Genomic DNA, 26,310 nt, shown 5'->3' with positions numbered 1-26,310 from the left:
AGCGTACACCTTGAGCCAAGAAGCAGTTAAAGGTGCAGAAAAGAAAAAAAAAATTAAAAACAGAAAAAAAATAAAAATATTAGAGAGCATTTCAAGAACAACCAGCAGGTGGTTTTCCTCTGAGCCTTCCTTTCTCTCTCTACAAATTTTTTTTTTTTCTTTTGCAGAGCTTTCTCTGCGCTTTCCCTTGTGGGATCTGTTTTCCTCTGATCAATCTCAATTTGGTTAGTTTTCCTGTTATTTTCAACCCCCTAATGAATATATATTTCATGTTTAAAAAAATATTAATCTGTTTTTTTGGGTTGCATTGCTTTTGTACAGATATATGTTTGTATGCGTGTATCTGTGTATATGCTTTATCCCTGTAAAATGCATGCATTAGGGCCTCAAAGGGAGGCATTTCTGGGTTTTTTGCTTGATTGCAATTTGATGATCATTGATTAGAAATTTAGAATTTGTCTTACAAAATTTAGGGTTTTTTTTTTTTTTTTCCTTTCTTTCGTATTCCTAATTTTTACTCTTTTTTTTTGTTTGTTTTTGTTTTGTTTTGTTTTGTTCTGTTTTTTTTTGTTTTGTTTTGTTTTTTTTTTGTTTTTGTTTTTGTTTTTTTTTTGTTTGTTTTTTTGTTTTTGTTGTTTGCAGCGGTTGCATATAATTTATCTCAAAATTTGGCCGGGGAAATCTAAGGTTCTACTCTGGAAGCCAATCAGTTTGTTGATGGTAGAAAGGTGAGGTTTTTCTTTGTCTTATTTTATCTCTGTTTTTAAAATGCGTTTTATGTTCAGTTATTGCAGTTTTTGTTGCTGTCTGTGTCATTCTTATGCAAATTCTGGATGTAAAGACTGCTAATATGCATTTTTCTTTTTATTCCATTTTATAGTGTATTTTGAGGCATTTGTGCTTATATAAATGTTGGTTCATCTCTTTTGCTCTTGCAAACAACTAACTTTTTTTTTTTTTTTTTTTTTAAATAAAAAATTATATTAAGAAAGAAATAAAGATGTAGAAAATGTAAATATCTTCACCCAGAGTGTTCATATTAGTCACCTTTAAAGGGGCAAAAATTGAAGATATACGTATTGTGAATAAGTTATTTTTTTTTTTTTCCAATTCTTTTTGCCATGGAGGAAGCTTAGGAAGTGAAGAATATTTCTAACCTAGTTTTCAAAGGATAGGAAAAGTTGAATCTCAAATTGTACATTAATTTATAAGCTCTAATCTGATTACTGTCAAATGTATAAAGCTCTTTCAAGCAAAGAAAGATTTTACTTGCAACTTTTGTAATACCTTCATTCCTTCTTGGAAGTTCATTTTTAGAATTATAGTCCCTCGACTAGAAGACTATAGTGACATCCCATCGAAAAAAAAAGAAAAAAGAACTTGTGGGTTTACCTGATTGCCATCCCTTCACTTTTTGTGACAACTTAGAAATACCACTTAGCATTGCCAAATTCCATCAATTTAAGCCCAAAACCTAACAAAATATTAAAGTTGATACTATCACAAAGACTGAGGGATGGCAATCAAACAACTTTCAAGTTGTTACTTATTTTGAGAAAGTCACTATGGTCAAGTGGCTGAAAGTGAACTTTTCTCCATTTCATCAGAATCAATATTTATCGTAGATTTTTTATATGTTTTTGTTAAGAGTCCCACATTGAAAAAAATAAGAGAGAACATATGGGTTTATAATGCATCATTTTGACTAGCTAATAGATTGGATTTAGTCTTTTAGTATGGTTTGGCCCATGTGCATTATAGCCCAATTGAGTGACCCTGACACTATCTTAGATTATACAAGTTTTCTATGTCTTAATCAATTAATTCAGCCCCTTTAAATATGTAGTCTAAGGTATATCCTATTTTCCAATATAATTTATAAAAGTAACTGGATTATGGTTTAACTAGTGTTTTTAGTGATTGAGCGTTTGATTGAGAGAAGAAGCTGCCCTGCAGTCTATCCCTCATCTTCACTATTGCTACTTGAATTTATTGACAATTGATCTATTCATGTGTTTACTACAGATTTCCCTTTCTTGATTGCGAGTTCCTCAAATATATATCAAATTATGATTCTTTTACCAGTTAATGACCATACATATGATGATGATTTCCTGGACTCAAGTACTTCGCAGCAATATCATGACAATGATGATGTTGATCATGCTCCATATGTTGAATCAAACTGTTATGAGTGATCTAATTTCTGAAAATAGCAGTTACTCTTAATTTTGACAAAACTTCAGAGAATTACACATTCTGGTGTCATGAGAATTGCACTATCTTCTTCAATATGGTTTACGAATTTGATACCATTAGACTTGAAAGAAGAGTAGAACTCATTCAAGAGAGCTTGGTCATCGTAAGAGTAGCTTCACGGGGTCATGAAGGGTTGAGGCTGACACAATGACCCATGCTCTTCCTAAAATCGAAACTTCCGGAACCTGTTATTTTGCGGCACTGCAGAGAGAGTGTCTAGGAGTGTGTATAGGGAACTAGGCTATTAGGATTAAATGGTTAAGACTTGGGCCACAAAAAAATATTTTAAGGCTAGCCCATGGGCCAGCCTGCAGCCTGTGCAGGCCAATCCACGAAACCCGCCAGCCCACATTTTCATCAGCCAGAAATTCTGAGTGGTGGGGTGGTTTAGGGTTGGCCCACGGGCTTTGGCCGACTTTCACACCCCTAGTTGTTTATTATTGCCTTATTGAGAAAAGATGCTAATTTTTTTTATTGAAATTTGCTCTTCTAGTTTTGTCACCAATTCCAAAGGGTTGAATAGATACGTGGAATAATTTGTTAGACTGTTTTGGTTTTGTTCTGCATATGGAAGAATGAATATTCACTTTACTTCATACTTATTTCTCACTTATTTTCCCTCTCTATATCTGAGTAATAATTTCCCTTTTACATCCCCTCTTTATTTACATTTTAACAAACACTATTAGTTGTGGATTCCCTTTCCATTCTAGCATCCATCTACTTCTTACCTTCAACCAATTGTAGTGTTATACTTTCTTCTAATGGAATTCATATTAATTCCTTTTTTGGTGGATAAAAAATTTCTTCGCATTTGTTCCCCTAATGGAATCTTTCTTCTGAGCAGGCATAACCAAAAACTTCTATTTATCAACATGGGGCAGAGGAATATACCATCCAATAGACAAATGATTGATTTAGAATCAGATCAGCAAGGGCAAGACTATATCCATCCCGAGCCTTGTGTCTTTTATGGGAGTGTAACAACTTTTCCGCAGCTTAATGCCCATACATTAGGACATGTACCAACATTAGGAAATGCTGGCAATATGTATTTGCATCATTTGCCAGAAGGCCCAGAATATCATGACAGTGCTTTATTTTATGGGATGCCACAGTACAATAGCACTATTCACACTCATCCTGCTGCAAATCTTGATCCTGCTATTGCTACATCTTCCAATCATTATAATCCGTACATGGGTGCTCCAGCTGCTACTTGTGATTTCCCTTTTCCAATCAATCATGCAACTCATGATCAGCTCCAATTCTCAAGTACTCAAAGCATGGCCGGCATTCACACAGATAATAATGGATGGAACACTCCTTATGTGGATGATGTCAGAGGCTCATTCAAGAGAAAAATGGCTGAGGGATTCCATAGAAATCTCCAGCACCATCATTCTATGATGGCTTCTAGCTCTTCTGCAGCCCCAATGATTTCGAATGCACATGGGTCAGATACTTGTTTAACGGCTGCTGCGTCACATATGCAACCAAGTAATTGTGAATCATTAATGTTTGCGGAAGATGGATCCCTTAGAAGTGTGATGAATGGGTCTGGTGTCAGTGGTTCAGAATCTGTAGCAGCACACAGCTTCAGTCACATTAATCAAGTAAACTATGCAGGCCAATCCTTTCAATTGGCTGGCAATCCTCAGTTGGACATGCAGTTCTGCAGTAGCAGTGGACAGAGTGAAACTTGGGCCTGGAATCAGGGTGCTCCTTTGCCCTACATGCAGGGTAATATCTATTGCTCTTGTCTATCCTACCTCAATACCTCCCTTCCCTTTTTGGGGTGATGAGGGAAACCCGCAGCCACTAATCAAGGTTGTGCATTGGGTAAACCCGGCCTTGTGACCCTAGCCGGCAAAGGACCACAAGGAGGTAAACCAGCCTAGGATGCTCATAGAGTCATAGCTGACCGGCTCAAACCAAGAAGGTTGGGATTCGAACTCGTGACCTTGTGGTTACAAGGTTGTATCATTAGCCATCTTGGCTGGGGTTACCCCCAATACCTCCCTTCCCTTGATTTGTCAACGAAATGTTGTCCACGTGTATATTTTACCCTAGTATAAGTTTCAATTGCTTAGCAGTGTGAACTGATTACGTCCCTTCTTTTTCTTCTTGTGCACAAAACACCAGGGAGCATGGGAGGTTGTTTGGAGGCTGGAGTCGTGGGTGTGCAAGGTTATCAAGTAACTGCCAACAATAGGAGCTTGACAAGCTTTATGCACCCTCCCATTCCTCTTGTTCATTCAAATGCTCATCATATGCTACCATCCTTGCAAGGGATGAGAGGCCATAATATCAACTTTCCTCCTCAAGTGGCATCATCTTCACGTAGACACATAGCAAATGGCTCATCAACAAACAACATAAATCCTTTTCCAGGTGCAGTAGAGGGAGGAGGTCCTAGATATATTGCACCTTTTCCACCAACTGGCATTAGGCTTTACAGGCCTCGTCGAAGGGACTTCACATTAGAGACAAACAATACGAGGCATCGTAACATTCCTAATGTGAGAGTTCTGCCAGATGATGTATGTTTGCCTGTGTCACTACTTATTATATTTTTGGCATCTATGTTATCTAACCTGACAAAACAGTGTGAGTGATAATCTTCGGTGATTCTATGTAGGGAGTAGCAATGCTAGAGATTCCTGGCTACGGTGAAGTAGGGGATTCTGATGATCAGCACAGAGATATGCGCATGGACATAGATCACATGTCTTACGAGGTAAAGAAATTAGCAGTTCAGCATGGACTAACCTTAACCTATATTGTTTTATTGCCAATCGTTACTTCCAAACATCTAATTATGTGGTGTCATTTAAATATAATCTCGCAGGAGCTTCTTGCATTGGGCGATCAGATTGGCAGTGTCACTACTGGTTTTTCAGAAGAGGCCGTTATTAGTCATTTGAAAACAAGATTATTCACCTTCCCAACAACTTCTTCTAGTTCAGAATGTGCTGAATGTCTGGATCAAGAAACTGATTTCTGTGTCATATGCCAGGTATTGCCCCAATCTTTTACTTCCCCTTTGCAAGTCATGAATATCTGGCTGATATTTTGGAGTTTGAGTCACAGTGTGATGGGTTTTATTTTCTGCACATCCACTTAGTACCATAGCTAAATGTTTGTGCTGTTACTATTCTAAATTTTCATAAAAATTTTATCATTCCCGAAGTTGCCATGTAAAATGAAGGTATGACTATTACTTCACGTGGTTTATATTGACCATGAGAAAGGAAGCACTTTCTTTAAACTTTGTATATTGCACTGTTTGTGGTGTTCTTCATTTCTTGACCTTCAACTAATGGGCCCTGTTCTCTCAGAATGGCTACGAAGACCAAGAAAATATTGGAAGACTTGAGTGCGGGCATGAGTATCACGTAGATTGCATAAAGAAGTGGCTGATTGTGAAGAACAGTTGTCCAGTCTGCAAATCCGCGGCATTGCCAACAGAACAAAAGGATTCATAAAAATTGTTGGTGGAACGCCTTGTGGAAGAAGCCTAATCTTTCGTTCTTTTATATCTATATAAGAAGTATTTATTGTCCAATCAGAGAGAATGGATTCTTGAACTGTATTATATCCTGTACATAATTCTCCCTGTCCAAATGTAGCTGCCAAAACTGCAGCAAAATGTTTATTCTGTTGGGCTGATATCCGTGATCTGGAAATTGTACAGACAACAGAACTCTAAATCTTGTTCCAGACATGCATAATAGCTGTATCAAAGTCCTGTTGATATGTGATCATGCACCAGAAATATCCCAGATGAATAATGAGCATAAAGTCCATAATTGTCATGGAAGTTGATGTTATTCTTTTGATACCCTTGAGGCCGTTTTGATCTGTGTGTGTTAGAAATAGGGATGACAATTTCAATCCATTCGCGGATATCCATCCGAATCCACCCCTCATAGATTGGGGTGTTTTGGGTGATAGTAGATGGTGAGTTGGATGTGGGTCTTAAAAAATAAAATTCGTAGTGAGTTGGGTTGGATTCGAATTCTATATACAAAACCGGCTAGAAACTTAACTAACCCACCATGTGTGTGTATATATATCACATTTGGTGTAAGTTTTATTTTTATTTTTTGTCAAATTTGGTCATTCCAATCAAATCTTCGATAGAAAAAATAATTAAAATTTGTCACATTTTCATTTCAAAACCATTCATTTTCTTTTAAAAAAAAAACTCAGAATGTTCGTACAGTTTTAAAATAAAAATGTGAAACACTCTAATTATGTATTAAAAAATTTGACTAGAGGAACTAATTCTGGCATGGAAGACATGCACACAATGTATTCAACATAATATTTAGGTATTAAATATGAAAGTAATATAAAAGTCGGGACAATAAATGAGAATAAATTACGTCTTTTTTTTTTGATAATAGAATAATTACATCTTAAAAGAGCTAATTTTGAGAAAAACATATAATTATATAAAATAAAATGACACTTTTGACATCTGAATTATTTCACTTTTCAAAATTAGATTTATGTAAGTTAATTTAAACAAATTTTGTACTTAATTGTCTAAAATATTACATTTTTAGTCTCTAATTTATATAATGGTCAAACTCAATTAATATATAATGTTATTTTTATTATTTAAAACAATATTCACCGTTAAAAATGATATTTCTATGAGGAGAGTAAAATTTTAACAAGTGATATTGGTTCTAAATGACAAAAATAATATAATAACAAAAAAATTTCTAATAGAATTTGACAATTACTGAGTATATTACACTAGAGACTAAAAATGTAATATTATAAATAAGGAATAAGGGTCAAATAAGCCACTGAACTACACACGAAACTGCAATTAGGCTATTGAACTAAAAAACAATGCAATTGGGTCCCTGAACTACACAAATTCATACAAATTAACCCAAAGTGACTTGTTTGACTTGATGTTCCGGTTACCAACTTTAAAAATAATATTTTAAAATAATTTTAAATTAATTAATTAATTAAAATTAAATTTAAAATTAAAAATTTTAAAAAGGACCCAATTGACTTGTTCATGTTTTTTTTTAATTTTAATTTTAATTAATTAATTAATTTAAAATTATTTTAAAATATTATTTTAAAAGTTGGTAACCGGAAGATCAAGTCAACAAGTCACTTTGGGTTAATTTGCATGAATTTGTGTAGTTCAGGGACCCAATTGCATTGTTTTTGAGTTTGATGGCCTAATTGCAGTTTCGTGTGTAGTTCGGTGGCCTATTTGAACCTTATTCTTATAAATAATTAAGAAAATAAATTTATTTAAATTAACTTTCATGAATCAATCAAAAAGTAAAACAATTAAGGAGTTTAAAAGCACTATAAAATATAGTATTTGTTAATAACTACTTTCTTAACTTACTGAAGTACAAAAAGTCATTATCGTCTTATTGAGTTCGAACCCATGACCTCTCATCTAGAAGAGCCACTAGACTACAAGGTAAAAAAAAAAAAGAGTTTAAAAGTGTTGGTTTCCATTAAATTAAAAAAAAAAAAAGAAGACAGGTTTTCAAAAAAGAAAAAAAGAAAAAAAGAAAAGACAGAATAGAGGAGAAATCTCCATAAAAATGATTTTATTTCTTCTCGGAACCAAATTTAACCGAATTACAAAAGTTGGGATTTCTCCCTCCATCCCTCCATTTCTATTTTCTAACCCTAGCTTCCTTCTTCTATCTTCCAAACTCTCTGAGCTTCTGTAATCTCTAATTGGTTTTAATGGCCGAAGCTTCCGACGATTCCGCCGACATCGAGAAGCTCTACGAGTTCAACGAGCGGCTCAGTTCGGCCAAGGACAAGTCCGAAGTGAGTAACATGAACTCTGCTCTCTCTCGATTTTCCTAGGGTTTACAAACACTTCCATTCCATGTATATAACATTTGTTTAGTAGTAAACATGCTGTGCTGTTTATTTCTTTATTTGTACTTGGCCGAGCAGTACGGGAAGGACTACGAGAGTATAATTGTGGCGGCAAATGCAAGTGTAAAAGCTAAGCAACTGGCTGCGCAGCTCATCCCCAAGTTCTTCAAGTACTTCCCTCAGCTCGCTGAACAAGCTTTTGAGTCTCACTGGTATTTATGTGAAGATGAAGAGCTTGCGGTTAGTGTTTCAATTTCTTTAACTATTTCTCTTTCTAATAAATTGTCCTTACTCTTCAACAAAAACCCACTTAGAGTTGAATATAAACTATGCATAACTTGAGGACTTTAGGTGGAGTTTTACACACAAGGCTTGAATTTTACAGAAGAATGCTTTTAAAATTAAATTAGGGGTGATTATTTAGAAGAAACAGAGGAATGGAAAAGGATACATAGTGTCCAATAATGTTAGCTTATGTGAAGTAGAGAAAATTCTAACTCATCTGAGTTAAATATTTGACTTGGTTTCAGAAGTAAAGCAATGCATAAAATGATTTCAAATTGGTAGGCAGGGGAACATAGCATGGCATTTTAATTTGAATACCTGATTGTGCGTTTGTGATTATAGAAAAGAAGTGTAGTTAGATTGAAGCTGAAGTGGAAAATATGGCATTGTTTGTTTTATTTTATTTTATTTTATCTTGTTTTTATAACATTTGTTGAAGTCCTTACTTTGCTTTTTAATTGCTAAAGGTCCGTATACAAGCAATCCGTGGACTTCCTTTTCTGTGCAAGGATACACCAGAATATGTGCCTAAAGTTGTTGACATTCTTGCTCAATTCCTTGGAGCAGGTAATTTTCTGTTTCATAACCTATGAATTGTTGCTTGCCTAAAGTTGTTGACATTCTTGCTCAATTCCTTAGAATGATGAACTCCCCTGATGACTTTAGGTGAAAACGTGGAGCGCGATGCTGTACAGAAGGCTCTTATGACATTGTTAAGGCAGGATGTGAAGAGTAAGTTTCGGTTTCAAAGTTTATATAAAAATCTCCCTTTCCCCCAACTTCCCTGGCCCCACCAAAGGAAATGATATCCAGTTATCCACATCTTCCTCCAACAAAGACTCAAAGAGTAAGGAAAGGAAACAAGGAGAGAAGCAATCTTTTTATTTTTTATTTATTATTATTATTTTTTAAATAATAAAATCTAGCATTTGCTTATTTTTTCACTCCTTTTTTTAGATGATAAGCTTTAGTATTCACATAAACAATTCTTAGTTTTATGTTGATTTTGTATTTCCTATTGAAAAATAAATTTCTGTTCTCGTTTCATTAATTTTACTTTAGCTGCTGTCTTTGACTTTATGAGTAGTGAGGAAATAGGATTTTGTATATACAGGGGGACAGGGGGTTGGGTTCATTTCGTGTAGGTGCTTTGCGTTGGTGAAAGATTAAAGTTACAGAGAAAGAAGATGTGTGCTATTTCATTATAGTCCAAAAATTAATGAGGAACTGTAGTTTGTCTTTGGAAAGTGCCCAAGTGGCTCTTTTGTGTGGAAACTTTGGTGATAGGAGTTCTTCCTGTGGTTTGCTGGAGGGAATATGGTACTCCTTAATTTGTATCAACAGTGGCTTTCTTGTGTGTCACATGGTGAGAAGTTGGCAACAACATCAATTGCTACTCTGCCAACAAGGAATATGGTACTCCATTTTGATGATATGGAGGATCTCAGTTTCCCTTGCTTTGATTTCATTCTTTCTTCTATCATCTCATGTTGTGATGTAACAAATTATACAAGAGAAAATGTCAAGAAGTTGTAAGATACCCAGTATTTATTTGTCTACAACTTAGTGATAAGACGTTTATTGGCTGACCTGTGACTTTTCTCTTCTTGGGTAGCCCAATTGTATTCTAATTATGCTTTTCTGTTGCAGCCTGTTTAACTGCTTTGTTCAAGCATATTGGTAACACCGAGGATCGAAGTGCAGAGGAATTAAGTACCTGGGAGAGCATTCGTGAAAAGGTTATACACTTTATTAGGGATAAGGTGAGACTTCAATCAAACATTTCCATTGTCTGTTTAACGCACAAGGAGTCAATAAGTTTTTATTGCTTTCTAATTATACAAGGTTTTGTTAGAATTCTGTAATTAAACTCAATGTAACTGAAACTATGGTTCTTTCTCATGATGTAATACAATTGCTATTTAGAATAAGACATGGTCTATTGTCATCAAAAGAGATGGCTTATTGTTATTGATATAATTGTGTTTTTTCCAGGTGTTTCCTCTTAAGGTAGAGCTATTAAAGCCACGGGATGAGATGGAAAGGCATATAACTAACTTGATTAAACTGGTACAGTGGTACTTTCTTCATAGCAAACATCAATACTAAAATGTTTAGCTTTCAATGGCCTATTTTTGATTTATTGACTATTGTATTTAGTGGTATGGTCTCAACACTGAGTCAACTTGATGCTGTTGGTCTGACACTTAAACTTAATTAGTTTTTGCTGTTCAAGTGATTCTTTGCTTGCTCTTGTTAACCTCAAGAAATGTTGCAGAATTTGCAAGATGTAACTGCAGAAGAGTTTAACATGTTCTTGAACTTCTTGAAAAGCTTGACTTTGTTTGGGCAAAATGCTACTGCGGAGTGTGTACAGGAGCTGGTTGAAATTATTGAAGGTCAGGCTGATCTTGATGCTCAATTTGAAGTAAGTTTTTGTACCTTTCTTTATATGATAGAGCTGAGAGCAGTTTGTAATATGTAAATCATTCCGTGAGGTGGGTGTGGAGTAGTGGCCAAACCTGGATTTGAGGTTTAGGGGGACTTGGGTAGGTTTTCAACATATCTAAAAATTTGAACTCTGTAGTTGTTGAGTCAGGTTGGTTTAAATAAACCAAGATTTATTTATTTGTTTATTTATTTTTATCTTAAAATTATCTTAAGTTTGTGATTTAATCTTGCCATTATTTCCTTCATTAACAAACTAGTATGCTGAAACAACTGATTTACTCTATAATACACAATTATATATTTTTTGTTTTTGGTAGATATGGAGTATTTCTAAATTTTTAGATTTTTCAAAAAGCTAGAGGGGCAGGTTCCCCCTCCTTTCCCTAATTTTGCCACTGGGTGTGGGATAGGTACCTACATTGTGCACATTGATTTTGCCTTGGATATGAAATTCTTAATGTAGAATAGTCTGATTTTGTGTACTGATTGCATGTTATTTAATTTTATCTTGCCAATAGGTTTCTGATGCGGATCATATTATGCGGTTCATATCTTGCCTCTGTATGGCCATTCCCTTTTTCAAGGTAAATACCACTTAAGTATTTGAATATTTGATAGTCTCCAATTTGTTTCTGCATTCAGTTACCTCTTAATGTATTTTTTTTTAGAGGGGAGCATCAAGCAGCAAGTTTCTTAACTATCTGAACAAGCAAATTTTTCCTGTTTTTGACAAGGTACTGCTTGAGTGACGTAATCTATGTTTCTCATTTTGTTTAAATAATATGATAATTAGGGATACTTCATTTATTTTTCTTTTTATTTCTGCATTGTCAATTATCTCTGGTATATAATCTGTGTCCCTATTGCAAGGACTATGTTTGCAAGTTGGCTATTTGAAATGTTTTATGAAAGCTGCTTAATGAATTTCCATTTTGGAGATAAAACATATTATGATGTTTATGGGCTGGTAATTATTTAATGATGAAATGTTATTTTATGATGTAAATTCGCTTTCAGGCCTTGTTCAGCAACTACAATACATCTTGTAGAACTTCCTGTATTTCTTAATTCAATTTTTTTTTCTTTTCTTCATCTTGGATTATTTCGGAACTATTAGATGCAAGTAATACTTTTATATATTCAGCTTTCAGAAGAGCGAAAGTTGGACTTGCTGAAGGATGTAGCAGATTGTTCCCCTTATGCAAGCCCACAAGATTCTCGTCAGCTTCTTCCATCCATTGTTGAGCTTCTAAAGGTAATGCCATAATGTGTGAAAGAGACTTGCATATTTGCTTGTTCCTCCTATGCAAATCTGCATGTTTGGTGCTTTGGCAGAGTTGAAATGGCAATTTTCTGTGATCATTTGACTTTGCTGTTTTCAAACTTTTTCTTCAAATAATTACACAATGCTGTACCTGTTGCTAAAATGCATTCATGGAACTTGCATTTCGAGATTAGTTATAGTAGTAGTCTTATTCATGGGACTTGCATATGTAATCCTTGCTGCTGGTTGGCTTTAGATGTGATCTACTGTTTCAATTTTTTGGTTTTGCCAATTCATTGGGCAGTTATGTTCTTTTGCAACTTTAGAATGCAATCCCTTAATTGTTGGCCTTTACTCACAGATCTTAGGTCTTTTAGGAGACAACAATATCTGTTTTTCTTCTATGCAGTTGCTATACCTCCATTTTCGTATCGGGATGCTAACATTCTCATTGAAACTTCCAATATCTGATTTTCCTCTCAGAAATGCATGGTTCGGAGAAAGATTGAAGAAATAAACTTTACATATATTGAGTGCTTGTTGTATGCATTTCACCATCTGGCTCATAAGGTAAGAATCAAGCTTTTGTGCTGTGCTTTATATGTGTGGTCAAATGAATTTACATTCCGTTAATTTATTATTTTTACAGACTCCTAATGCAACAAATAGTCTTTGCGGCTATAAGATTGTAACTGGTCAACCATCAGACCGGTTGGGGGAGGACTTCTCAGAGCAGTATCGCGACTTTACTGAGAGGTACTATCTCCTTGTTTCTGCTTCTTTTAAATATATAAATTTCTGACTTGTTCACCACAATTTCAAAGGGAGTGTTAGTGTTTTGCTCTATATTACAGAAGATGATGGTTGGGTATATTGTGAACTCTGGCTCCTATAACTATCTGGGCCCGGATTTATTTATTTGTGTGATGAATGTTTACTTAAATTCTGACTTGTTCACCACAATTTCAAAGGGAGTGTTAGTGTTTTGCTCTATATTACAGAAGATGATGGTTGGGTATATTGTGAACTCTGGCTCCTATAACTATCTGGGCCCGGATTTATTTATTTGTGTGATGAATGTTTACTTCAATGCAATTAGTGTCGACCGTTGGTCTAGGACTCTAGGTAACAATTTGTCAAACAATTGGGTTGTACGTGTTATATCTTTCATCCTGTTCTTACCACTAGATATTGGTTTTGTTATAATCTAAGATTGGATTAGGGTCACTCAACTGGGCTATAATGCACATGGGTCAAACCACACTAAAAGATTGAATCTAACCAATTAGCTAGTCTAACACATGGCCTTATAAACTCATATATTCTCTCTTATTTTATCAATCTGGGACTTAGTATTTTCGCTAACCTCTGTTTTTAATGATGACCCAGATTGAGCACTACTGAGGATTTAGCAAGGGCAATGAATAAGAAATTGACCCAAGGAATGGCAGAGCATAACAAAGCAATGGCTGCTGCTAAAACAGAAGAAGAAAAGGATGCTATTGTAGGCTTACTCGTTCCCTCACTTTGCTTGTGTCTACTATGAATAGTCTTGCTTCACTCTCCACTTATGTAGCTATTTGGCTTGAATTGCAGAAAAGAAAGAAACAGGAAGCTACCTCCAGTCTGCGTGCATGCAACAATATATTAACAATGTGCTCGGTAAGCTTTTCAACTATGTATTAGAATTAGCCTCTATTTATGGGTTTGGTTACTTTTCTAGAACTGACATTTTGTTTTGTCTCAGCCACTGCATATAAAAACACCAAAATTTATTGGAGATCAAAAACTTAATTTGTCATGGAGAGAAGTTTCTAAGCCTTCCGGTCCACCAGTTTCTACTGTTGCTGGGTACTTGACAACCTTGCTGAAATGTAGCAATTAGTATTGTGAAAGATTAAGATTGGCAATTATACCTGATAATGTGGTTCTCTGTTGCAGTCAAAAACGGAGTGCTGCTGCTAATGGATCAAGCTCTATTATGGCCAAGAAGGGCCGAGGAGGTGGTATGCAGAACCCATTGCTTAGCAAGGCGTTTGAAGGTTTACATGATGGGGGGAGAGGTGGTGGAAGAGGAGGTAGAGGCTGGCACAGCTATGGTAGAGGCCGAGGCAGAGGTCGAGGGAGTTTTCGCTAAATCTCTAAATTCAATTTAAGGTGTGGTAGTTCAATTGATAGAATTAATATTTTCTTGATATGTGTGCTAGATATTTTACATGACATTTGAGGAGCTTAGGCTAACTAAATTAGCAAATCACTGATTAGAAAAAAGAAAATTCATTCAATCTGTAAAACTTTAACAGCTTCCCTGCTCCCTCATTCTATTGTATTCTGCAATTAAAATTATGTACCTTCTATGTATTCTATTGTTAGAGTGTGTCTCAAAAGCAGTACTCCTTATTTAAGTACAAATTTTCCTTTACTTTGTTGGGATTAAAAAAGGGATAATCGGATATACAATAATGTTTTCTTGATTTGGCCATAGTATTAATATTATTTTTATATAAATTAATATTTGATGCATTCAGGTAAACTATAACTAAGTTGGTTAGAATGTTGATTTGGTAATTACAAGGTAACAAGTTTGATGCACACTTTTAAATAGTAGTTGCGAATTTTTTTTGTCAGTTAATTTTTTTTTTAAAAAAAATGCATAAAGACAGGAATAATTCTACATGTTATATTATTTTGATTAGATAGCAATTGTTTTATATAATGTTTCATTCTTGATCTCCTTCTGTCTCGTAGTTTGAGGATTTGATTTACTTGTGTTTGGAAACATGGTTCTTCTTTACATAAAAGAAATTCCAATTGGAAGGATAAGAATTTAGTGAAGGTGATGAAATTGGACTACTGGAGCTCAATTGTTTTAATTTCAGTCATTCTAATAATTTTCACTGCAAGGATGTATTTGGCATTGTCCATTTAGATAAATTGTGGTTAAAATGATTAAATGATGTATTTGGTTTATTTGTTTTCACCAGTCTCAAATTAATGACTATGAGTCAAAGTGGCAAAAAAAAAGGGGAGAAATTTAAAATATTATTGGCTCTGTTTGGTAAATAATCAGCTTATCAGTCAATTTTGGCTTATTTGACTATTATTAGTTGTTTGGTTAATAAGCTTTTTGTAATTTTAAAATGCTAAAATTCAAAAGGCTACTTAAAGTAGCATTTTCAATTAGCTTTTTGAGAAAAGAAATTATACCAAACAGCCTTTATCAAACAACTTTCTACAATCAGCTAATATTATCAACAAATCATATCTTCTAACCCAAATAGCCAACAACCATTTACCAAACATGACCATTGTATTTTTATTTAAACATGATAAATTATAAATTTTTGTTGTCAGTATCAATAGTAGGTATCTACGGTAAAAGATGTTTAATAAAAATTAATTATATTCATGTTAAATTAATCAATAATAATAAAAAAGCATTAATGATTCAATTATAATAATTTCACTAAATTATGATATGATAGTTACACATTGTTTTTAAATTAAATAAAATTACTTATCACATTTATGATTTATTCTTTCATCCAATTTTTTTCTTTTTGTTTTTTTCGTGAAAAAATAATAATTGATGAAATATTGATGGGATGTTTGAAAATAAATTATAAACTAAAGTCAGTATATAACACAAATATTTAAAATTTAAAACCCAAATACCTTTAAGTCGGTGGAGCGTGCTAACGTACACTTGTTGACTCATCTCAGCCAATCACCTTTTCTTCATCCCCTTCAGTGCAATCGCAGGTCAACATAAATAAGTATTCAAAATCTCAAGAAAACAATTTGCCCGTTATAGCGAAGAGGTTTTCGAACGTTGTGAGGGCGGCTCTGTTCATGCTGCGACAAGGGATTTCCGAGAAGAAGCTCATGCTTGATCTTAATCCCCGGCTGAAGCGCGGCAAGATCGACGCCGGGGGTGCACAACCTCATCTTCCACCACCACTCTTCCTCCGCCGCCGCAACTACGAAAGACTGCAGCGATCTCCCCGCCTTCGCCGACCCAAAACTGCGGCGATCTCGCCGACCCAAGACTGCGGCGATCTCCCCGCCTTCGCCGACCCGTCAGATGCGTACGTGTTATTTGGGTTTTAAATTTTACAACTGCCACCAAGACAGTCGAAATTTGGTTGTCTCTCTAAAACCCTAGATTTCCTTCTGTCAGGTAAATCACCTTCTGTAACTTATGCTTTTTGATTAATGAATTTGAACTTCTATAAATTTTAGATGTGTTTATTATATAGGGTTAAATTCTATGTTTGATTGCTCAATTAAATTACCATTGGCTGTTATTATTGAAAATAATAGTGATCAATATTCTTTAGGGGGTCTGTTGTCTGAATTTCTCTGCCTGTTCTTCATTATTCTGGGTCCTAAATTCTTTTCTGTTTTCTAAAACGCCCCCTGCCCATCTTCTTTTTTTTTTTGGGTTCTTTTCCCTTTATTATTTTGAAAATCATTTTCAGAGTTTTTAAGTATTTTTTTTCTCTGTTTTTAAAATGTTTTTCGAGTTTGTAAGTGTTCTTTTTAGTTTTTAAAATGATTCCAGTGTTTTGAAGTGTTAATTTTTAATTTTTAAAATAGTTTTCAGAGTTCTTTTCAAAAAAAAAAAAGTTTTCAGAGTTATTTGTTTTTTTAACATGTACATTCTTAATTTGATTTTTTTTAAAGATTCTTTTCCCTTTGTTATTTTTAAAATAATTTTCAGCGTTTTAAAGTAATTTTTTAGTTTTAAAAATGATTTTTAGTGTTTTCAAGTATTTATTTTCTGTATTCTTAAAGCATTGTGCTTCTTATATGTGTTAGGTAGGCAAATAAATCTTGTGCTAAAACTAGAACTTAGTTTTGTTTGATACTTTCTTCATATTGTAGCTTGAATAAAGGTTGTGTCTATCTTTTTCCATAGATCCTTCATGATGCAGGACTGTGGCACTCGAAAGCCTTTGGTACTTCGGTAGGGCGAGCAGCCCTTTTTCTAGTCTTCATGCATTCTTTTTTTTGAAACCCTGCATTGAGTGCTAAGAACATCATTTTTGGATTGGTATATGGAATTTATTTTGTAAATTTTGGAATTTGGCTAATTTTTTCTTTATCATTCCTCAGGATGAGTGTTGTTCAAAGTTTAAAATTCATCCAATCTTGCATAAGGTATGCTCCTACTTGTTTTGAATTCGAAAATTCTGCATTCTACTTTACCTCCTACACACACAAACAGTTCATCCCAGTGAAATATTTGCTTAAATAATACTGGTATATTCATGTATTCAGCATGACAGTGGAGCACAAGAATCATCTTGGTAGCCATAATATGCATTTTCCACTTTTCAGGTCTATCTAGAGAGAATTCTGTCAAAACCTGAAATTGATGCTTTTGCCGAAGAACTAAAACAGCACCAGGTTTCCTTTTATTTGGTTTAAGTACAATTAATATTTATATGATCTCAAGTGTGCTCTTTAGTTTAAAAATAATTTTCAACTGTGCTCTAGTTTAAAAATGATTTTTAAGTGTTCTTTAGTTTAAAAATGATTTTCAAGTGTGATATTTTATTAAAAATGATTTTCAAGGTGCTATTTTATTAAAAACTGATTTTCAAGTGTGCTATTTTATTAAAAAATAAAAAAATAATTTTCTAGTGCGCTCTTTTGTTTAAAAATGATTTTTAAGTATGCTCTTTTGTTTAAAAATGATTTTTAAGTATGCTCTTTTGTTTAAAAATGATTTTCAAATGTGCTATTTAGTTAAAAATGATTTTCAAGTGTGCTCTTTAGTTTAAACATAAATTTTATTTTTTAATTTTAAAAATGATTTTCTAGTGTGCTCTTTACTTAAAAAATGATTTTCAAATATTTTCAAATGTGTGCTCTTTAGTTAAAAAAATGATTTTAAAAGGTACTCTTTACTTAAAAAATGATTTTCAAATGTGTGCTATTTACTTAAAAAATGATTTTTAAATGTGCTCTTTTAGTTAAAAATGATTTTCAAATGTGCTCTTTTGTTTAAAAATAATTTTCAATTGTGCTCTTTTATTTAAAAATAATTTTCAAATGTGCTCTTTTGTTTAAAATAAATTTTATATGTGCTCTTTAGTTAAAAAATGATTTTCAAATACGCTCTTTTGTTAAAAAATGATTTTTGAATGTGTGCTCTTTACGTAAAAAATGATTTTCAAATCAGCTCTTTACTTAGAAATGATTTTTAAATATGCTCTTTTGTTTAAAAATGATTTTCAAATGAGCTTGTTACTTAGAAAATGATTTTTAAATGTGCTCTTTTGTTTAAAAATGGTTTTTAAATTTGTTCTTTTATTTAAAATTGATTTTCAAATGTGCTCTTTAGTTAAAAACTGATTTTCAAATGTGCTATTTACTTAAAACTGATTTTCAATTGTGTTCTTTAGTAAAAAAATGATTTTCAAATATTTTCTTTAGTTAAAAAATGATTTTCAAATGGTCTCTTTAGTTAAAAAATGACTTTCAAATGTGCTCTTTTGTTAAAAAATGATTTTCAAATGTGCTCTTTAGTTAAAAAATGACTTTCAAATGTGTGCTCTTTTGTTTAAAAATGATTTCCAAATTTGTGCCGTTTACTTAAAAAAATGATTTTCAAATGTGATCTTTAGGTAAAAAATAATTTTCGAATGTGCTCTTTATTTAAAAACTGATTTTTAAATGTGCTCTTTAGTTAAAAAAATGATTTTAAAATTTGTTTCTTTAGTTAAAAAATGATTTTTCAAATGTGCATTTTTAAAAAAACTGATTTAATTTTCAAATGTGCTGTTTTGTTTAAAATTTATTTTCAAATTTGCTCTTTTTTTTTTTTTTAAAACTGGTTTTCAAGTGTGCTCTTTTGTTTAAAAATGATTTTTAAATGAGCTCTTTAGTTAAAAAATGATTTTCAAATGTGCTCTTTTGTTTAAAATTGATTTTCAAATGTGCTCTTTAGTTAAACTGATTTTCAAATTTGCTCTTTTGTTTAAAAATGTTTTTCAAATGTGTTCTTTTGTTAAAAAATGATTTTCGACATTGGAATATAAACCACTGACAAACGTTCGTTTTTAGTATATTAAATGTTCATTTTTGATTTGATAAAAGTTTATTTTTTAATAGTATATATTTAAAAAGGAAAAATCACCATTTTTGTCCTCAATTGTTTTTCAAATGTCAATGTTGTCCATATGTTTCAATTTTAACTAATTTGATAATCGAATTGTTTAAAATTTTGTCAATTAAACCCTTGAGGGACCAAAATGGTAACTTCCCCATTATTTAAATTTCATCAATTTGATCCTTGAAGGATTTAATTGATGAAATGTTAAACAATTAGAGGATCAAATTAGTGAAAATTGAAAAAAATTAGGGACTACATTGACAATTGAGAAACAATTGAGGAACCATAAGAGTTATTTGTTCTATTTAAAAATGAACATTTAGTACAAAAAATGAACATTCAATGAACTAAAAATGAACATTCAATATACTAATAATGAATCTTATGTTAATTGTTATTTTGTTAGTTGGACCATGTTCCGTAGTATAATTAATGATTGTCTTATTTATTTTATACACAAAAATCGAACTTATTAATAATGTTTTGAGTATAGTATCCTATATGACATGTGATTGATGTTGACTTTGATTATTTAAATTGCTAGGAACAGCTAGGTGTATAAATAAAGACCAAGTTGATTAGGTTAATCACCCATTAATTAATTGGCTGTTACGTTGTAGACCAATGCAAGTTGGAGATTAAATATTTTGAGTGGGTTAGTGGTGGGATTAATTAATTTGGTAATGGCATCTATCTAAAGGATTAATTTGGTGTATATATTTGCAGCAAAAACCATGTTGAATCATCCCCCAATTAAGCAAATCGATCTTTAATTTGTTCAATTGGTATACTTACTCAGATTATCAGTTGAATCAGCAAAAATTATTAATTATGTTTTGAGTACAGTATCCTATATGACATGATAAGAACAATCTTATTATTGGTCATAAAGTACATAACGACGAGATCTATTTATAAGGATACAAAGAGTCTATAAGAATAATAGTAAATGATAATATTCCTAATAACATGGAGAGGAATAATGAATTCAGTGTGCCTAAATTATAGAGTCCTAATACGTCTCCTCCTAGAGAATATTGAGCTTGTCCCTTAGATCATTTAGCCTTGTTGTGCTTAGTGACTTGGTGAAGATGTTGTTAGTTGGTCTTTTTATAGAAATGTAGTTTCTTTGTAGTTCCTTGATACTACTTTGTCACAAACAAAATAAAAGAATCTTGACGGGCCAATTGAGAGACCAAAACAGTTATTTACCCTATTTAAAAATGAACATTTAGTACAAAAAATTAACATTCAATGAACTAAAAATGAACATTCAATATACAAATAATGAATCTTATGTTAATTGTTATTTTGTTAGTTGGACCATGATCCGTAGTATAATGATTGTCATTTTTTTTTTTTGAATACTAATGATTGTCATTTTTTATTTTGAAAAAACTAATGATTGTCATTATTTATACACAAAAACAAAACTTATTAATTATGTTTTGAGTATAGTATCCTATATGACATGTAATTGAATGCTCTGTTTGTCATAGCTTATTTAGGAGCTATAGCTTATTTTAAGCTGCTAAGCTATAAGCTATGTTTGGTAATGTTCCCAAAATAAGCTAAGCTAAGTAGCTTCCTAACTTTTTTTTTCATCTTTATTTGTATTATTTTAAATAAATGACATCCCTTACCCCTCCCACTTAAAACCTTTTGACCATTTCTCTTCTCCTATATTTTTATTCATCCTCTTCCACAAGGTATCATATTCCTATTACTTTAACTCAAATAAAAATCATATAATTTTATTCCTTATAAAAGATTATTGTTATATTTTTTAGGAAGATATTATTTAGTGGATAAAGGATATCTAGATAGACAAGGATATTTGGGATGCTAAATCATGATTATGCTAATAGTTTCCTTTCAAAATGTTAAATTTTAATATGTAAACAAACCTATTTGAATTAAAACCATTTAAATTTTATGAAGATGTCTTTTTTTAGTCTTTTTACATTTATTAGCTTATCAAAAAACTAATTTTACTAAGCACTTTTAAACATATCAGCTAGCTTAATAGCTCTTCAATTTACAACTTCTAACTTATAGTTTTTCAGCTTTCAGCTAAGTTTATCAAACATAGCCGTTGACTTTGATTATTTAAATTGCTAGGAACAGCTGATTAGGTGTATAAATAAAGACCAAGTTGATTAGGTTAATCACCCATTAATTAATTGGTTGTTATGTTGTAGACCAATGCAAGTTGGAGATTAAATATTTTGAGGGGGCTTAGTGGTGGGATTAATTAATTTGGTAATGGAATCTATCTGAGGGATTAATTTGGTGTATATATTTGCAGCAAAACCATGTTGAATCACCCCCCACAATTAAGCAAATCGATCTTTAATTTGCTCAATTGGTATACTTACTCAGATCTATCAGTTGACACAATCTGTGTTTTGCCATAGTTACGTTATGGCTGGTGCTATTGTTGATTTTGTAGTTGGAAAGCTGAATGAGCAAGCTTTCCAAGAAGTAATATTCCAGTGGGGAATCAAAGCTGAGGTGGAGAAAATCACTGATCTGCTAGCCAACATGAAAGGCTACATTGAGGATTCAGACAAGGGGAAACAAGACACCAAAGTAGCAGAGAGCTGGGCGACACAACTGAGGGATACCACTCTTCAACTTGAGGACTTGGTGGAGGAGTTCATGTTGGATTCCAAGCTTCTGGAACTCAATACTCCTCCGTTCAATTTTTGTGAATTCAAGTCCCTCTTTGCCAACGTGCAGAGCTTTGCCAAGAGGGTGAAGATACAGTGTCGCTTCCATCAGCAGTTAAAAGCCATGGATAAGAAGCTACTTGCTCTAGAAACAGACAAATCAAAGTACGCTATAAAACTCAAGACAGACAATGACGGACGAAATGAGGTACTGATGGGCAGTGGGAGTGGATATATGGAGGTGATAGAAGCAGTGGGGATCGACATGGAAGTCAACCGGATAGCAGAACTGATTGAGAAGCGTAGTGGTCAAGTGAAGTTGATCACAATTTGGGGAGCCGGAGGTGGTGGGAAAACTACTTTGGCGAAGCAAGTTCATGAAAGAGTCAAGAATGATGGGAGCATTGATTATTGTTGGTGGGTTGATGTGAACCACTCCTCAGATATTGAATATGTTCTGATGACAACAATCAATGGGGTGTATAAAAGTGTTGGAACCAAGCCTCCTGCTGAACTCGAGAAAGCAGATAGAAATTCTCTTCAACAGCACATTCTTGATTACTTGGAGGGAAAGAGGTATGTTGTATTTTTTGATGATGTTTGGGATCATACTCTCTTGGCAAAAATAAAACTTCCAGGTGACCGTGCATCTTCAATTATCGTCACTAGCCGTGATAAAAATATAGCCAAAGGGTCTTTTCTTGGGGCTGCACCTCATTATGTTGAGGTGAAGCCATTAGAATTTGATTTGGCATGCAGCCTTTTCTGCGAATTGGCTTTAGGTAGCCACAGCTGGCCTAATGGGCTTGAAGAAGCCGGAAAAGCATTGGTTGAGAAATGCTCAGGTTTACCTGTTGCAATTCTTGCAATGGCTCGGTTGATGTCCACAAAAGGTGATGATCCATCAAAATGGAGGGATGCTCTCAAAAGCCTGGACTACTACTCACAAGAATTTGAATCCAAAGACTCGCAAGAATTTGAATCCAAAGCAGGTGGCAGTCTAACATCTCTCAACAGAGCCTTGTTGTTGAGTTATTACGAACTGCCAACGCACCTCAAGTCATGTTTTTTATACTGTGCAATGTTCCCCAAAACATATGACATTGATGCCCAAATGTTGATCCGCATGTGCATTGCAGAGGGGTTTATCAATGATGATACCCAGAGTGGCAGAACACTAGAGCACATAGCAAGGGATTACTTCCTTCAGCTCAAAAATAGAAGCTTGCTTCAGATCGTTCCCAATAAGTACAACAATTCTAAACAGTTAGGAACAATGATAATGCACGACCTTTACCGTGATGTGGCGTGTGAGGTGATTAGAAGGGAAATGTTTGCTGAAATCATCATATTGGAGGGAAGTACCAAACTTGAGTGAAAGCAAAGGCGTAGTTTGATCATCGTGGAAGAGGTGCAAAATGCTCAGCTTCACAATTGCTACGAAAATATGAAGAAGCTACGTACACTCATCATCGACTGTAAAAGGATTGCTCTGAATTCATTCCCTCAGATGCTCCAAAACTTGAAGTTGCTCAGAGTTTTGGTGTTGGAACGGTTACCTGATGGTATGGAGGAACTGCCCAATGAGGTTGGGGATCTAATTCATCTTAGGTACTTAGATCTGTTTGTTAATTGGAAGATTAGACATCTCCCTGATTCTTTGGGAAGATTGCACAATCTACAGACATTGGATTTAAGTAGTTCTTCAGTGGAGAGTTTGCCTAAATCCGTATCAAAGCTTAAGCAGCTGAGACATCTCATTGGAAGTTATGAATTACAAGTGCCAGATATTGTATTCACATTTTCTCATCTTCAAACATTATCTGGCATACTGATTAATACCATCCAAGCAAGAGAATTAGTAAATATCCCACAACTCACTGAGTTGAATATTATTTTCAAGGAAGGAGAGGAATGCTGGAGAGCAATTTGTGATTCTGTCAAAAAAATGACAAATCTTCACTCTCTAACTCTTAGAAGTGATGATGAATTACAAGAAGTTATAAATTTCTCACTGCCCCTTTCGCTCGAGTATCTCGAGCTCTCTAGTTTTGGGAAATTGGTAAATTTTATTAGCACTTCGCATAATTTATATAGATGACTGTGGTGTAGATGGAGATTTCTTCAATAGTTTGGAGAAATTGCCAAGCCTGTTGAATCTCTACATTGACAGTTATAGTGGAGGCCAGTTATTGTGCAGTGAAGGGAGCTTTCCAAAACTCAAGGAGCTAGTGATAGTGTGCGAGAAGCTTACCAAGTGGGAAATAGGAAAATGAGCTATGACATGTCTTGAGTCACTATCTATGGATGAGTGCAAATGTCTAGAAATGCTTCCAGAAGGCTTGAGAGAAGTTGAGCATTTGAAGCAATTGCATCTATCCTGCCCATCTCAACAACTTGTTCAAAGAATAAGTGTTGAAGGATCAGATCGATGGAAGATTGAACATATACTAAGAGTTACTATTGGACACAATTATAGTGAAGAGCCTTATCTATTAAATTAAAAATATTATTCACAAAGAAAGATTACTAGCTTTTATTGTTTTTACGCTTTGATGTTGTTTTTCAAGTCTTCCAATCTCTTGTGGTTGTCATTGTTGGCTTGTTGATTTTTTTTCTTTTTTACTTTTTTGTGTTTAAATAATCAATTTTTATCTTTTTGTATTTGTACATTATTTCATTAGTTGTATGAGCTCATGCCTCATTGTATGATATATACATCACACTTAGTAATTATCATAAAAAATTTATAAATATTTTTATCATGCAATTGGTCAAGATAAAATTCATATTTATTCTTCCAATTTTATTGATAATGTTTCCATACCTACATACTCTCTCCCATAATATCATAATTGAAAATTAGTCATCTCACATTCTATATTTAACTATCAAGTATCACTTGTGTATTTAGTTTTTTTTTTTTTTTTTTTCATCCAAGTTAGGTCTCATCTAAGTACTTCTCCAATGGCCAGATCATGTACTTGCCAATTCATTTTAATCTTATAAATAAACCAATTAAATTTCAAATAGTTCGACATTGTAACCAAGTTGATTCATTATCACTTTTCTAGCATAGTGGATAAGTCACCCAAAAAAATAATTAAATATAATCAAAGCAATTATTTTAACCTTGTTAAAAATTAAAAATAATAAAAAAGCTGACGAGATTATCATATTTAACCGACTTTAGTGTGTTAATTTTTTATCTTTTATTTCATTATAGTGTTTAAAGTATAAGGATCAAATAATTAATCAAAATTTAAATAAAGAGGCCATATTAAACATAATGTTACAGTATATGTACTTTAATTTGTGTGCCTAAGGGCTAAGGAAGAAGTTTGAATTTTTATATTTTTTTTGGTTAGAAGACAGACTTCATCCTGTATATACAGGGGATTGGGTTAATTTTTTGTAGGTGTTTTGCGTTGGTGAAAGATTAAAGTTACAGAGAACGAAGATATATGCTATTTCATTATAGTCCAAAAATTAATGAGGAACTGTAGTTTTCTATTCTTGGGTAGCCCAATTGTATTTTAATTATGCTTTTCTATTATTGCAGCATGTTTAACTACTTTGTTCAAGCATATCGGTAACACAAATTGGCTTTCACAAATCATAAGGCCTTGTTCAGCAACTAGAATACATCTTGTAGAACTTTCTGCATTTCATAATTCAATTTTTGTTTTTTCTTTTCGTCATCTTGGATTATTTCGGAACTATTAGATGCAAGTAATACTTTTATATATTCAGCTTTCAGAAGAGCGAAAGTTGGAGTTGCTGAAGGATGTAGCAGATTGTCCCCCTTATGCAAACCCGCAAGATTCTCGTCAGCTTCTTCCATCCATTGTTGAGCTTCTAAAGGTAATGCAATAATGTGTGAAAGAGACTTGCATATTTGCTTGTTCCTCCTATGCAAATCTGCATGTTTGGTGTTTTGGCAGAGTTGAAATGGCAATTTTCTGTGATCATTTGACTTTGCTGTTTAGATGGCAATTGTTTTATATAATGTTTCATTCTTGATCTCCTTTTGTCTCATAGTTTGAGGACTTGATTTACTTATGTTGTGTTTGGAAAAGTGATTCTTTCTTTACATAAAAGAAATTTCAATTGGAAGGATAAGAATTTAGCGAAGGTGATGAAATTGGAGTACTGGAGTAGTTTAATTGTTTTAATTTCAGTCATTCTAATCATTTTCACTGTAAGGGATGTATTTGGCATTGTCCATTTAGATAAATTGTGGTTAAAATGATTTAAAGGGTTCCACTACATAGGTTATAATTTCATTGTTATTATTTTAACTGCTATTCCAAATACACTAAATTTATCTTTATAACATTTGAACTGTTGGTCTGTTGGTGCCTTGGCAA

General features: G+C 33.3%; 4 protein-coding genes across 6 annotated transcripts; all 4 read left to right on the top strand.

Moving 5' to 3' along the window:
• Positions 1-47: 47 nt before the first annotated feature.
• Positions 48-6,082, top strand: LOC116032728 (probable E3 ubiquitin-protein ligase ZFP1). 3 transcript variants are annotated; one of them, XM_031275450.1, is made up of 7 exons: positions 48-224; positions 643-728; positions 3,107-4,002; positions 4,405-4,781; positions 4,901-4,999; positions 5,111-5,278; positions 5,601-6,082. In XM_031275450.1, the coding sequence occupies exons 2-7, from the start codon at positions 718-720 to the stop codon at positions 5,745-5,747; spliced, it is 1,698 nt and encodes a 565-aa protein (XP_031131310.1). In that variant the 5' UTR covers positions 48-224; positions 643-717; the 3' UTR covers positions 5,748-6,082. The 3 variants fall into 3 exon arrangements, with proteins under 3 accessions (XP_031131310.1, XP_031131295.1, XP_031131301.1); XM_031275435.1 differs by having other exon boundaries at positions 50-224; positions 4,405-4,802; XM_031275441.1 differs by having other exon boundaries at positions 52-108; positions 4,405-4,802.
• Positions 6,083-7,896: 1,814 nt separating this feature from the next.
• Positions 7,897-14,550, top strand: LOC116021631 (apoptosis inhibitor 5-like protein API5). Its single transcript, XM_031262087.1, has 16 exons — positions 7,897-8,091; positions 8,224-8,385; positions 8,898-8,997; positions 9,097-9,162; positions 10,081-10,193; positions 10,426-10,500; positions 10,709-10,858; positions 11,400-11,465; positions 11,550-11,615; positions 12,026-12,136; positions 12,629-12,715; positions 12,795-12,901; positions 13,535-13,649; positions 13,742-13,807; positions 13,893-13,996; positions 14,087-14,550. The coding sequence occupies exons 1-16, from the start codon at positions 8,005-8,007 to the stop codon at positions 14,280-14,282; spliced, it is 1,671 nt and encodes a 556-aa protein (XP_031117947.1). The 5' UTR covers positions 7,897-8,004; the 3' UTR covers positions 14,283-14,550.
• A 1,308-nt stretch (positions 14,551-15,858) lies between these two features.
• On the top strand, positions 15,859-23,419 carry LOC116021641 (disease resistance protein RPM1-like). Its single transcript, XM_031262098.1, has 4 exons — positions 15,859-16,325; positions 17,264-17,308; positions 17,489-17,557; positions 21,577-23,419. Exon 4 carries the CDS (start codon positions 21,693-21,695, stop codon positions 23,316-23,318), a length of 1,626 nt encoding a protein of 541 aa, XP_031117958.1. The 5' UTR covers positions 15,859-16,325; positions 17,264-17,308; positions 17,489-17,557; positions 21,577-21,692; the 3' UTR covers positions 23,319-23,419.
• Positions 23,360-24,694, top strand: LOC116021649 (putative disease resistance protein RGA1). Its single transcript, XM_031262110.1, has one exon. It carries the CDS (start codon positions 23,388-23,390, stop codon positions 24,039-24,041), a length of 654 nt encoding a protein of 217 aa, XP_031117970.1. The 5' UTR covers positions 23,360-23,387; the 3' UTR covers positions 24,042-24,694.
• Positions 24,695-26,310: the final 1,616 nt, after the last annotated feature.

Source organism: Ipomoea triloba, chromosome 1, assembly GCF_003576645.1.
Source record: "Ipomoea triloba cultivar NCNSP0323 chromosome 1, ASM357664v1".
Classification (NCBI taxonomy): domain Eukaryota; kingdom Viridiplantae; phylum Streptophyta; class Magnoliopsida; order Solanales; family Convolvulaceae; genus Ipomoea; species Ipomoea triloba.
Note: the sequence above shows the minus strand (reverse complement) of the source record. Positions and strands in the feature narration are given on the sequence as shown.